The sequence below is a fragment of the Nerophis lumbriciformis genome, linkage group LG07 (assembly GCF_033978685.3).
Source record: "Nerophis lumbriciformis linkage group LG07, RoL_Nlum_v2.1, whole genome shotgun sequence".
Taxonomy (NCBI): domain Eukaryota; kingdom Metazoa; phylum Chordata; class Actinopteri; order Syngnathiformes; family Syngnathidae; genus Nerophis; species Nerophis lumbriciformis.
Genome location: NC_084554.2, coordinates 32,660,001 through 32,674,610, shown reverse-complemented (window position 1 = coordinate 32,674,610; position 14,610 = coordinate 32,660,001). Strand labels below are relative to the sequence as shown.

At 40.2% G+C, this 14,610-nt stretch overlaps 1 protein-coding gene across 1 annotated transcript in view; it reads right to left on the bottom strand.

Moving 5' to 3' along the window:
• Positions 1-221: 221 nt before the first annotated feature.
• The window catches only part of txndc5 (thioredoxin domain containing 5), a 24,358-nt gene continuing 9,969 nt past the window's right edge, over positions 222-14,610 (bottom strand). The window contains exons 7-10 of the mRNA XM_061965457.2: positions 7,336-7,500; positions 6,882-6,964; positions 6,027-6,156; positions 222-1,391 (exon numbers count right to left, since the gene is read on the bottom strand). Of these exons, the coding sequence (XP_061821441.1) occupies positions 1,269-1,391; positions 6,027-6,156; positions 6,882-6,964; positions 7,336-7,500 (501 nt within the window). The 3' untranslated portion in view covers positions 222-1,268. The remainder of the gene's footprint in view (positions 1,392-6,026; positions 6,157-6,881; positions 6,965-7,335; positions 7,501-14,610) is intronic.

Here is a 14,610-nt window from a genome sequence, read left to right as displayed (position 1 = left end):
TCTATTTAAAAGTAATCAATTACTGTAATACTTTTTTTTTTTTTTTAAATAAATACACAAATCTAATGCTTTTACTAAGATCAGCTTTTTTTAAGTAACCAATTACTCTAATACTTATACTATCTTTTTGTGTAAACAAAAAAATAATTTAACACTTTTTTAGCACATTTTTTACTAGTACAATCTAGTACAAAAGTCAAATAAACATACCATACACCACAGTGACTGTACATTTTTATTTGAAAGCTGCATGTATTACAATTCAAGTTTAGGCACAATATAGCGCCTAATTTTGGTTGAGGGAAAAAAATCTGTCTGGTTGAAAAAGTGTTGTGATTTTTGTGGAAACTTGATGTTGCATCTAGGAATAAAAGATGTGTCGGGCTACAAAGTGTCAAAAACACGACTGGAGCAGGTATTCACCAGCACAATCCCACAACAAAGTTGTTTCCAGGAGTTGTAATTGTAGCTGGACGAAAGTGTCTTTACAGTCACGTGTGTGCTGTATTCACTTTACAGCCGAGGAAAGTCGACGTCATCTATAATATATTGGTTTATGTACTTTGAGGAAAAATGGCCAAAAAAAAAAAAAGCCTTTTGAGGGGAAACTAGTCCGAGTCTTCCAGCGTCGTCGTCAAAGAAAAAACGTAAGAACACAGGGCTGTGTTGATATTTCTGATCACGCATGGCAAAATGTGTGGATGTGGACCCCAGCTAAATAAAAAAGGTTATAGGAGATACACACGATTCCAGCCTGTCTGCACAGGCCTCTGCAGCTGGGGAAAAGGGAAATGGGAAAGGAAGTACCAGGGCTGCTAGTACCTTACTTTGGTATCCCTGACCCAGCAAAATGCATTTCAAGGTTCCAGACACATTTTGGGGGAAGTCCTTTGTAAAAAGTGTTGCACACAAAAACAAAACAGCTGATACAAAAGCAAGTGAACCGATAGAGTAAGGATTTAAGAAAAGATCGTTAGGTGCAGCACAGTCCATGCCTGACACCCACCAAAGATGAGTGTGTCCCTGAGAAGTCAGAATAAGAGGCACAGCTCGACTTACCGCTGCTGCGCTAATTAACCTTCTGAGCACCGCATCATCACAGAATGGCTTCCGTTACGTAATACACATGGAAGAATACACAAGCCAAATCTCAAAGTGGTATGGAAAGAGCCCCGCTTCAGAGGAACAATGAAAAAAATACATTCACATACCCGGGAGACCCCTGACCTTAAAAGGGTATGACAAGAGGCCACAAAATGGTGTCGTCCCTAAAGCTCGTCTCTTGCCTGCTTCATCACGAAGCTGTGCAGGCTCTCCAGGTCCCGACTGCCGTTGTACTCGTTACCCTGTTTCCCTGCATGGAAGATGATCAAGGTGGGGTACCCCTGCACCTGAAGGGTGACAAGTCACAACATTTTCAAGGCCTTAGACCTCGTTTGCAAACATGACTGCCTATTGAGAGTTTATGATGCAGTGAAAAAATATAACACACATTTCTATATATTTAACCCTAATGTTCTGTCAGTGAAAACAAACCCTTCAAACAAGTCCATCTTTAACATCAACCCTGAAGATACATATCAAATATAGTATTATATTTTGTGGATTTATTGTGAAGTGAATTATATTTATCTAGCGCTTTTCTCTCGTGACTCCCAATATCATCGTGAAACCCAATATCTAAGTTACATTTAAAGCAGTGTGGGTGGCACTGGGAGCAGGTGGGTAAAGTGTCTTGCCCAAGGACACAACGGCAGTGACTAGGATGGCGGAAGCGGGGATCGAACCAGGAACCCTCAAGTTGCTGGCATGGCCACTCTACCAACAGAGCTATACCGCCCCTTTAAAAAAGCCAGTATGGTTACATATGTCACTGTTTTTATTGAAAACAATAACATTACTTTTCAGGGGTAATTATTACTATTACACAATAAGATGGGTCAAATATTAGCAGCAATATTAATTGTAGTGTCAAATAAAATAAAAACTACAATATACTATTTACCAAATTAAATGAGTTTAGGAGACCTATGAGAACTTTAACACATTTGCCTAGATCAGTGTTTCTTAACCATTGTTGGGCCGCCAAAAAATATCTGTTTCTCAGCTGTGGTCAGTATGAGCCGCAGTGGTACTCAGTTGTAATACACTTTTCCACCTCTTGTGGCAGTAATGACAATATCAAACAGAAGAAGTCTGCAGCTAAAGTCAGAAGTATAAGCGCAAAAATGATGACTAAAAGTGGTGAAGCTGTATTTTCGTCTGCACTTAAATTGTATTGAGTTTAGTTAAGAAACGTACTTTCTTAATTTATTCATTTAAATGATCAATTCAGTTTATTTTAGCACAACATAATTGCATGTAAATGTATGTTTGGTCAGTTATTTGAGTCCCTTCTTAAAAAATATGTTTGATTAGTATTTATTTTTCTAATCAGCCTGAAGACCAAAGTTTGTGTTAAATATTATTTGCCATGAACACAGTTGCATATCATTTGGCAAAGTTGTAAACTGTAAGGTTAGATATAATTATTGAATACAGGAGTAAGATTACTAATTCAGTGTTAATATTCAAGTGGGCCCTTCTGTGGTGAAAAAGTTGGGCCCCGAGGTCAAAAAGGTTAAGAACCCCTGGTCTAGATAATCATTGGATATGCTTTAGTGTAAATTTTGTTCCACAGTCACATTTATCACACTCATTGTGCTTGTGTCTGCAAGATGTTCGTTTTTGGAGGCATTCCCTTTAAAATGCAAATGAAACCCTCCACGCCCCATCCTCTCTAAAAGTATCAGAATGTATATATGGAAAATGTACAGTTATAAATGGGTTATACTTGTATCGCGCTTTTCTACCTTCAAGGTACTCATAAAGCGCTTTGACAGTATTTCCACATTCACCCATTCACACACTGATGGCGGGAGCTGCCATGCAAGGCGCTAACCAACAGCCATCAGGAACAAGGGGTGAAGTGTCTTGCCCAAGGACACAACGGACGTGACTAGGATGGTAGAAGGTGGGAATTGAACCCCAGTAACCAGCAACCCTCCGATTGCTGGCACGGCCACTCTACCAACTAAATATTTATCATAAAGACGAACATCACTGCTAACTTTTTTCAGACACGGCCGAAAAAACCCATATTATACATATATATATATATATATATATATAAGAGATGCGCGGATAGGCAATTATTTCATCCGCAACCGCATCAGAAAGTCGTCAACCATCCGCCATCCACCCGATGTAACATTTGATCAGAACCGCATCCGCCCGCCCGTTGTTATATATCTAATATAGACGATGCAAGGCATTAGTGAGGTTATAAAGCTTTTGCCTGTTAAAGAAAGGAGACTGATCCAATGCAGTGCAGACATTCGTGTGCCACGCTGTCACGACCCAGACGCACACCAGTGCGCAATCATATGGGAGCCGCGCTGAGCGCACCTCCAAGCGCGTCTCGCTGCCGGCGACGGCCGCGTATGAGCCCAACGCTCCAGCGCCATCCATTTTCAGGGCTAGTTGATTCGGCATGTGGGTTGTTACACACTCCTTAGCGGGTTCCGACTTCCATGGCCACCGTCCAGCTGCTGTCTATATCAACCAGGGTGAGCCCCACCCCTTTCGTGAGCGCACTGCGCGCGGAGTGACCCCTGTTACGCGCCCCCGGCAATGGGGGTGGCGGGCAGGTAAGCTGCGCGGGCGGAGCGCGCGGAGTGACCCCTGTTACGAGCCCCCGGCCACGGGGGTGGCGGGCAGGTAAGCTGCTTACCTGCTGCGCGTGACGCCGGCCGCGGCGAAGGCGGACGAGGCGGGGTGTCGGTGCGGTGGGCGCGGGGGTGACCCTGGACGTGCGTCGGGCCCTTCTCGCGGATCGCCTCAGCTACGGCTCCCGGTGGGGCCCTCTCGGGGGAAGGGGCCTCGGTCCCGGACCCCGGCGAGGCGTCCCTTCTCCGCTCCGTAAAAGTGTCCATCTCTTTTTTTTTTTTTTTTCTTCTGTTGTGGCATATGCAGCAGGTGCCTGCTCGTTTTTCGTATGTGGGTAACAACATTTAACTATGTATATATATTTCCGAATTGGTTTAACTGCCACCCGCCTGAATCTATTTAAAATCTAATTTTTTTTTATTTCAACCACCCGACCCGACCCGCGGATAAAATCTAATTTTTTTAAATTTCATCCACCCGATCCGCGGATAATCCGCAGACTCCGCGGTTGTGACCGCAAACCGCGCATCTCTAATATATATATATATATATATACACACACACACCACATGATATTATTAATATGTGTGTGCATAAAAAACACAAGGCCAATTCTTAAGATGTTCTTATTCTGCCAAAAAAGAGAAAATATTTCCCAACAAGGCAATTTTTTTGTTTAACATGCATTACAAATGTTTTATACAAACAAGTGAGAGGGCATGTTAGCATCTGTAGTTCGTATGGTAATCTAACAACCCTCCCCCAACTAATGTCGCTTGAAATGTTTGTGTGTGTGTGTGTGTTAAATTGTTCAATACATTGTGACTTATATTTTATCAGTCTTTTTGTTTAATTTGGTACATCAAGAATTTGAATTGTATTTATTGTATTATCTGACTACATTTGTTTGTTTTTTTAATGTACCCTAAGTAATATATAGTAATTCTCCTGTGGGTAAAAGTGCAATTTCAATGTTATGTGCATTTATAAGAAGAATAAATGTCATGAAAATCTTTGTTTATTTAAAACATTTTCCCCTAAAAGACACATTGAGGCTAGAAAGTAATCAGATAGCTGCATATATTGACATTTGGTAGAGAAGCCAGGCGTACACACGCGAGAGACGTCATTAGGTCCGTATAATTGTGTCACCTAGGGTCTGAATCCGTGTAAATGAATGCTAGTAGTGCTTCACTTCCAGGACCAAAATGCACAAGGCTGTAACAGGGTCTACTTTATAGTGACCCATCTTGACCAAACAGTGCCATGTGAAAGGTTGTCGACAAAAAAAACCACAAAGGTATTTATTTTATAGACATCAGAGATGAGACGAGAAGGAATGACAACGGAGGCAGCAGTTATAACAATTTCACAAGCTTGAAGCAGAGGGGGAGGAGGCTAGCCGAAAGCACATACTTTGAAATGCCAAAATAAATACGTACATTACACTCACTACGTTTCCATCCACTAAATTAGTATGATTTGTCAAATAGTTTGTTTTATTGTATTTTCACACCGATGTGTCCAAATGTTGCTATGTTTTTATTGAATGGTATCTGCTTCAGGGTTATATCCCACGCGTTGAGACTGGCGCATGCGCGGTACGAAGGGTCCCCTTCGGTGGCACACACCCACTCTAGAGATCTGGTTTCCAATCGCATAATCCAGGTGTGTTAGTCCAACTTTTTAAAAAACCGAACATAATCGGATTAAGATGTTTCAATGGACTGTAGGAGGCTTACTAAACTATTTGAGAAATCAGACTAATTTAGTGCATGGACAAGTACTGACTGTGACGTCACGTTGTATCCACTGTTAGGAAGACTGCAACACAGCAATCAGAGGTTTCCAAAACTGTGTGCAAACTCACGTCAAAATGTATTTGACGCTTTGGTATTGTTACACAACTATCTAACATTGAAACAACTTTCATAAGTCAGAAAAGTGGAAAATCATGACTGGTCACCTGAAATATTTGATCAACTACTACAGCTTGAAATACAGATATTACAGGAATAGCATTTAAGGAATTTCAACAGTGCTGCCACCCTTGCAGAAAAAGTCTGCATGCTTTAAACAGGAAAAAGTAACACCACAAGAAACAAGTAACCACATGAACAAATATAACATTTAAATCCTAACATAAGAGTGCATTAATTTAAGATACATATGTCTCTTTGTTGCTGGAAATACTTTTAACAGCAATGATAATTAAAAACATTTTTATCTTCTCAAGCAAACTGCACCTATATTCGTTCAAAACAGCCAAAATGGCACAACAGTAAGCACCAACATCACATCACTGCTCGTATACTTACAGAGTACTTGTTGCAGACCGTGCGCTCTACAGTGCAGTCCACTTTGGCAACCTTGACGTCTGTGAGACCGGGAAAGTCCTTGGTAGATAGATCCTCCCAGACTGGAGCGAGCCTTAAGCAGTGGCCGCACCTGCATGGCAGCGCACCATAATATAAGATCATAGCACTACCACTGACATCATAGTAATACTAGTATAGTACTACAGTAGGTAAACCTTGTTCTACGTGATGTACTTTATGTCATAATGTAACTTTTTCATAATATCCCAGTGAAACTACCGCTAAGTGTTCTACGTGATGTACTTTGTCATGATGTAACTTTTTCATAATATCCCAGTGAAACTACCGCTAAGTACTTTAATGCTTATTTTGCCTACACATATCCTGGTGGTCTGTAAAACCGAGGGATTGGGTTGCAGATTGTCTGACGCCATTTCATGATGAAGACTTAGCTCCAAGCTGGTTTTATGGTGGATTTTTTAAAACACTTGGTCACAGCAATCATGCAGTAAAATGAACAATATTGCATCCAATCATGAATGTTTTAGTGCAGTTTAGAAGACTTTAAAAAAATATAGTACCACCTACTGAGTACCTCTAATCTGCCGTTTGCCATTTCTTTCCACTACCCACACAAACATTGCTCCTTAAAAACCTGAATTATCTCTCCTACAGCTTATGAGAGACTGATACACTCTGCTGCTGTTTTGGTTAGCAACAGATGAAATGACACTATTCTCGCTCCTTTAGATTTCTGTGAAGTGTAAAGTGCAATAGTAATAAAATGTATTATACTGTTAGCAAATAAAATAAGTTGTGAACGACACCTGATGCAAAGAGTGAAGATAATTCTACCATGGAGCGAAGAATTTCACGAAGGTGAGGCCTTTGGCGATGCTCTCCTCAAAGTTGTCTTCTGTCAGGATCAAGACGTTGGACTGCAGACAGGAGACACAGATGATAGGCTAATGATTAATGATGTCCGAAACTGATATCGACAAATACTGGGTCACATCGATAATTATATGTGCTCCACAGAGCAACAGGCTTGCTGCTTGAATGTCCACGGTGTGAAATTATTTTCAAGTTTGTCTTTCAGATTATAAATATACCATTTATTGCCAATTTGCTTGATATCATTATCAGAAAGGAAGTGTTGGGCAATATCTGCATATCTGTAAGAAAGCCAATATCGAACATCCCTATTAATGATCCACAACCCAATCCTAAAACATGTGCTAAACGTGGAGGACAAGGTAGAGATAAAAGTGCTTTCAATCTATATTGGTCACATTAAGCTCATATTGACCTCCTCCTTGGCTTCCTCTTTAGTTTCTTCCTTGGGCTCTTCCTTCGGTTCCTCCTTCAGTTCCTCCTTGGCTTCTACCTCCTCCTTGGCCGCCTGCAGTTGGGTCTCCACGTATTTTTTAAGAGTGTCAAAGTCTCTCTTTCCTTTGTACTGTTGGACTTCTGTCTGCAGTAAGAAGAATCACATGCCCCCCCATTAGCATCTTCAACGTGAATGAATCGAGTACTTTGTTGACAAGTAATGCATTATCAGTATAAATGTACATTAAAAAAAAATTAATGTAATAAAATATAAAAAATAAATACATATATATTACAGTTATAATACAAATCTAACAATTCGTCATAGCAAATATTTGTGGATTATTTTGTGCTTAAATGCATCCATCCTGAGGATTAATATTGTGGTAATTGTAGTACACTTGGACCTAATAGAGTATAGTTGAACTTGACATTTTTTCCCAGTAAATATTGAAAGGACCAACCCCACAAAGTGAGTGTTGTCTTTGAAGGTAAGTTCCCCAAATGGGGACGTGCAACATGGAAAAGCATTTCTGGCTTCTGAGTACAGCAAAAAGCGAGTAAGACTAAAGGCTAACTAACGACATTGACGTTTTCATCACTCTTTTTAGTCAATGTTCGCTTTTTAGATAATGACATGGTGTGTCTTGTAAATGCAGCTCTTTCCAGACTGCTCAGTACAAGCTACCAGTAATAAGAAGCAGATATACATATGTAAGGCCTCCCCGATTGTTCAAATTAGCTGCAAAATAAGTCTGTACAGTTAATAAAGCTTTGATGATGGTGTCAGTTTGACTCTGGAACTGATAAAATGTAATGTATATATTTGTATACACACTTACACAACATATACACACAACATATACATTTATACACACATATATACTAAACCCAAAAGCAGTGAAGTTGGCACGTTGTGTAAATCGTAAATAAAAACAATACAATGATTTGCAAATCCTTTTCAACCTATATTCAATTGAACAGACTGCAAAGACAAGGCACTTAATGTTCGAACTGGAAAAATTTGTTATTTTTTGCAAATATTAGCTATTTTGAAATTTGATGCCTGCAACATGTTTCAAAAAAGCTGGCACAAGTGTCAAAAAAGACTGAGAAAGTTGAGGAATGCTCATCAAACACTTCCTTGGAACATCCCACAGGTGAACAGGCTAATTGGGAACAGGTGGGTGCCATGATTGGGTACATTCACATCGACGTCCCACTGGGGTGAGTTTTTCCTTGCCCTTATGTGGGCTATACCGAGGATGTCGTTGTGGCTTGTGCAGCCCTTTGAGACACTTGTGATTTAGGGCTATATAAATAAACATTGATTGATTGATTGATTGATAAAAGCAGCTTCCATGAAATGCTCAGTCATTCACAAACAAGGATGGGGCGAGGGTCACCACTTTGTGAACAAATGTGTGAGCAAATTGTCTAACAGTTTAAGAACAACATTTCTCAACAAACTATTGCAAGGAATTCAGGGATTTCACCATCTACGGTCTGTAATATCATCAAAAGGTTCAGAGAATCTGGAAAAATTACTGCACAGCCGAACACCAACATTGAATGCCCGTGACCTTCGATCCCTCAGGCAGTACTAGAATAGAATGCATTTTATTATCACTATACACAGGTACAATGAGATTAAAATACTGCATCAAAACCCGACTTCAGTGTGTAAAGGATATCACCACATGGACTCAGGAACACTTCAGAAAACCGCTGCCAGTAACTACAGTTCTTCGCTACATCTGTAAGTGCAAGTTACTACTCTACTATGCAAAGCCAAAGCCATTTATCAACAACACCCGGCTTCGCTGGGCCCGAGCTCATCTAAGATGGACTGATGAAAGGTGGAAAAGTGTTCTGTGGTCTGACGAGTCCACATTTCAAATTGTTTTTGGAAACTGTGGACGTCGTGTCCTCTGGACCAAAGAGGAAAAGAACCATCCGGATTGTTATAGGCGCAAAGTTCAAAAGCCAGCATCTGTGATGGTATGGGGGTGTATTAGTGCCCGAGGCATGGGTAACTTACACATCTGTGAAGGCACCATTATTGCTGAAATGTACATACAGGTTTTGGAGTAACATATGCTGCCGTCCAAGAAACGTCTTTTTCATGGACGCCCCTGCTAATTTCAGCAGGACAATGCCAAGTCACATTCTACACATGTTACAACAGCGTGGCTTCGTAGTAAAATAGTGAAGCATAAAATACAGCAACGGAGACCCCGGACTATTGAACAACTTAAGCTGTACATCAAGTAAGAATGGGAAAGAACTCCACCTGAAAAAATTGGTCTCCTCAGTTCCCAAATGTTTATTGAGTGTTGTTAAAATGTTATTGAGTGTTGTTAAAAGGAAAGGCCATGTAACACAGTGATAAAAATGCCCCTGTGCCAACTTTTTTGCAATGTGTTGCTGCCATTAAATTCTAAGTTAATGATTATATGCAAAACAAAATGAAATTTCTCAGTTCGAACATTAAATATCTTGTCTTTGCAGTGTATTCAATATAAGTTGAAAAGGATTTGCAAATCATTGTATTCTGTTTTTATTTACGATTTACAAAACGTGCCAACTTCACTGGTTTTTTTACTGCTTTGCACACTCTTGGCATCCTCTCAATGAGCTTCAAGCACACCTGTGAAGTGAAAACCATTTCAGGTGACTACCTCTTGAAGCTCATCGAGAGAATGCCAAGAGTGTGCGAAAAAGTAATCAGAGCAAAGGGTGGCTATTTTGAAGAAACTAGAATATAAAACATGTTTTCAGTTATTTCATCTTTTTTTGTTAAGTACATACTGTAACTCCACGTGTTCATTCATAATTTTGATCCTTCAGTGACAATCTACAATGTAAATAGTCATGAAAATAAAACACACACACACACGCAGGGATGTTACTGAGGTCACGTCCGGCTCATGTCCCACCCAATGACTACACGTTGTGGTCAATCTACATCTATTCTCAATAGGTACTAGGCGCTATTAGCCGTTCTCGAAGAAAAACATGCCCAATGCTGGTGTTGTTTTCGGCTGTACGAATCGTTCAAGTGGTGAAAAGGATAAACTTTTCTTCAGAGTAGGGATGTCCCGATCCAGGTTTTTGCACTTCCGATCCGATACCGATATTGTTTTTGCATTTCCGATCCGATACCGATACTGACCGATACCGATACTGACCTATCCGAGCATGTATTAAGGTTTAAAGTTATTTAGCCTACTTAGTTGTCAGAATCATGTTGAAAAGGGTTTTAGTACTCGATAACAACTAGCCAGCTGAATTAGGGGAGTTTGAATAATACACAATAGTTGGTAACAAGAAACTGACCTGTTTATTCAAGGATAAACACAAAATAGACAAAATTATACATGACAAACAGAAATGGCATCATTGAACTAGGGCTGTGCGATATGGCCTTTTTTTAATATTGCGATATTTTAAGGCCATATTGCGATACACAATATATATCTGGATATTTTGCCTTAGCCTTGAATGAACACTTGATGCATATAATCACAGCAGTATGATGATTCTATGTGTTTTGATTGATTGATTGAGATTTTTATTAGTAGGTTGCACAGTGAAGTACATATTCTGTACAATTGACCACTAAATGGTAACACCCCAATAAGTTTTTCAACTTGTTTAAGTCGGGGTCCACTTAAATTGATTCATGATACAGATATATACTATCAGATATATGCTATCATCATAATACAGTCATCACACAAGATAATCACATTGAATTATTTACATTATTTATAATCCAGGGTGTGGAGGGGGGCGCCAGATATAAGTGTCAAAAAGACAGCCAAAAGAGTTTGATATGCGAGCACCTTAGAGGGAGCGTTGCTCGCACGGCTGCGCTAGCATCACAGCTAACGTTAGCCATGCTGCTACCTCTCTGCTGGGAGAGGACGTATACGTATGTGACGTATGTCGTGACAGTATGTGACGTGAGTAAGAAGGTGCGCTTGTCTGTCTGTGAGAGGGAGACACAGGAAAGAGTGAGAAGAGCCTGTCGTGTAATGCCAGCAGCTAAAAGCAACTGCGTGAGAATTGTGGATGTGTTGAAGGTGTGCTGGAAAATGCGAAACGGAGAGTACGGAGCAGCAGAAAAGTGGAATGTATTATTTAAATCGGTGCGTTGGAAAACACGGACCGGAGTTTTTTTTTAAACTGGATCTGGATCGGCATTTTCCCATGCCTTGCCGATACGCAATTTTTGGCAAATATCGGCAGCCGATCCGATCCAAATATCGGATCGGGACATCCCTACTTCAGAGTTCCTTGAAAGGTCATTAAAAGGGAGGAAGAGCGCAACATTACACGAAACGACGAGAAAAGCATGCCGCTCACTAGGGATGTAACAGTAAGCGGCATTATGATAAACCGCGATAAAATTCCGGACAGATAGTAATACCGTTTAATTTTTTAATTAGAGAAAAAATTTCATTTATTTTTTAGGCAACATTTCTTACTTCTTGGAAACGCAGCAGCAAAGGCCCCTCGGAAGAGGGCGCATGCGCACTAGCCCTGTTTGCAATGGCGGAAAACAACACAAGGACCTTGCTCTTGAGATGATGACCTCCTAGTAAACGGACAAAATCTGAAGTCCGGACGTATTTTGGATTCGTAAAGCGTGCTGAGGAAAATAATTGATAGTCAGTCCATTACCAGAAAATGCAGGAAAAAAGTCCCCGCGAAGGGAGGCAACACTTCAAACAAGATGAGCCAAATTAGGAATTACCTTCCATAACAATACATCGAGTGCAAAGTAAGTCAACTTGTAGTTGAATGCATGATGGAGAGTGTTTGAAAATGAACATGTCATCGTTGGTCTGTCGAACGTTCTTATAGTTACACTTTATTAACTGTTACCTAAAGTTACTTGTTATTGGGCGCTATCGGTGAGAGCGAGTCGTGTGTGCACACCACATACTGCAGCAGAGCAAAATTGACTTCTGTTTGTTTTTTGCCACACACTATTTTTGTATACTAGGACAAAAAGTGCAGTTACCTTAATTCTATGGCCATCATGTGCCATCTTGCACATTATTTTCATTTATGTTATTTAGTTTTTGCCATATTACTTTGTTTATAATGCTTATGTTGCTTTAATATGCACATTTACTTTCTACTTGATGTACATTAAAGTTATCTACAATAATGTTTCTTCTACAAAGTACCGTATTTTCCGCACTATTAGCCGCACCTAAAAACCACAAATTTACTCAAAAGCTGACAGTGCGGCTTTTAACCCGGTGCGCTTTATATATGGATTAATATTACGATTCATTTTCATAGAGTTTCGATCTCGCAACTTCGGTAAACAGCCGCCATCTTTTTTCCCGGTAGAACAGGAAGCGCTTCTTCTTCTACGCAAGCAACCGCCAAGGTAAGCACCCGCCCCCATAGAACAGGAAGCGCTTCTTCTTCTACTGTAAGCAACCACCCGCCCGCGTAGAAGAAGAAAAAGCGCGCGGATATACCGTACGTTTCATTTCCTTTGTGTGTTTACATCTGTAAAGACCACAAAATGGCTCCTACTAAGCGTCAGGGATCCGGTTCATGAAAAGACGCAATCTCTCCATCCGCACACGGATTACTATTTCACAGCAACTGATATTCCTGTGAACCGCACTGTGGATACAACGGGAGCACGTACGGTGAATATTCGCACCACAGGGAATGAGAAGTCATCCTTCACTGTGGTTCTAGCTTGCCATGCTAATGGCCAGAAACTTCCACCCATGGTGATATTCAAAAGGAAGACCTTGCCAAAAGAGACCTTTTCAGCCGGCGTCATCATAAAAGCTAACTCGAAGGGATGGATGAAGAAAAGATGAGCGAGTGGTTAAGGTAAGTTTAAGTTTACGCGAAGAGGCCGGGTGGCTTTTTTCACGCAGCTCTGTCCATGTTGATATACGTATGTTTGTGATTGCACATTTGCGTACATTTTGGGAGTGAACAGAGTTGTTAGAACGCTGGTTTTTAATATATTATTAAAGTTTGACTGACCTATCTGACTGTTTTTTTGACATTCCTTTAGCGCAGTTAGATGCGGCTTACAACACCGGGCGTCAGGGATCCGGTTCATGAAAAGACGCAATCTCTCCATCCGCACACGGATTACTATTTCACAGCAACTGATATTCCTGTGAACCGCACTGTGGATACAACGGGAGCACGTACGGTGAATATTCGCACCACAGGGAATGAGAAGTCATCCTTCACTGTGGTTCTAGCTTGCCATGCTTGGACAAAGTTTTGAAATATGCCGTTCATTGAAGGCGCGGCTTTTAACCCAGGGCGCCTTATGGTGCGGAAAATACGGTACATCATTATGAATGTGCTATTTTTTTAATAAAACTTAGGTAAAATATTTTAGTATTAGTCCTTTTTGAAAATTTTGACCACATTTAAAAATACCACGAAAATAATTATAACCGTGATAATTTTAGTCACAATAACCGTGATAAGAAAATTTCATACCGTGACATCCCAACAGCTCCACTCCAGTCCAAGAGAGCAGAGTTGAAGAATACGAGTTTGCAATGATCACACCGTTAAGTTTGTTTTATATAGTTTTAACATTTATTATTTCCCATTTAAGTATTATCTTGATATTAGTTATATTTCTTAAACACACATTTGCTACGAGTGTTTCGTAAAGCACCAACTCGGCTAGCCTAAATAAACAAGCAAATGTCAGCAAAACCTAAGAGTTAAGCATTTACCAAAGGCAGCAATCATAAATGAAGCTTTCAGCACATACACATTATTGACATCTATAATTATAGTTTGATAAAGACGGGGAAACAGCACGTGCAACACACAGCAACAAACATCAGTAGACACAAAGATAAATCATGAAATGCAGCCTTACCCGAGCCAAAACTATGCCTATTTATTTATTTGGGAGAGTCTTGATACCAATTACCTTGACCCAGCCACACACGAAAATAACTTGTAGACCTCCATGCTTTTCCAAGTTTTCATCTATTTTGTCGTGTAGAATGGCGTCTGGAGCACAATATTTCGATATGTCTGAGAATGCAACTGACGTATAATCCTTGAAATCACTCGACAAATCTTTTTTTTTGATGAAGTATAGGGATCTATTCCATTGCAGTTAGATTTTTTGCTCGAAATCTGCTTTTTACAGGAAAATTTAAGCCACTTTTGTACTCAGTTCAGACGCTGCTTGCTGTAAAACAACATAACATTTATTGGCTATCAA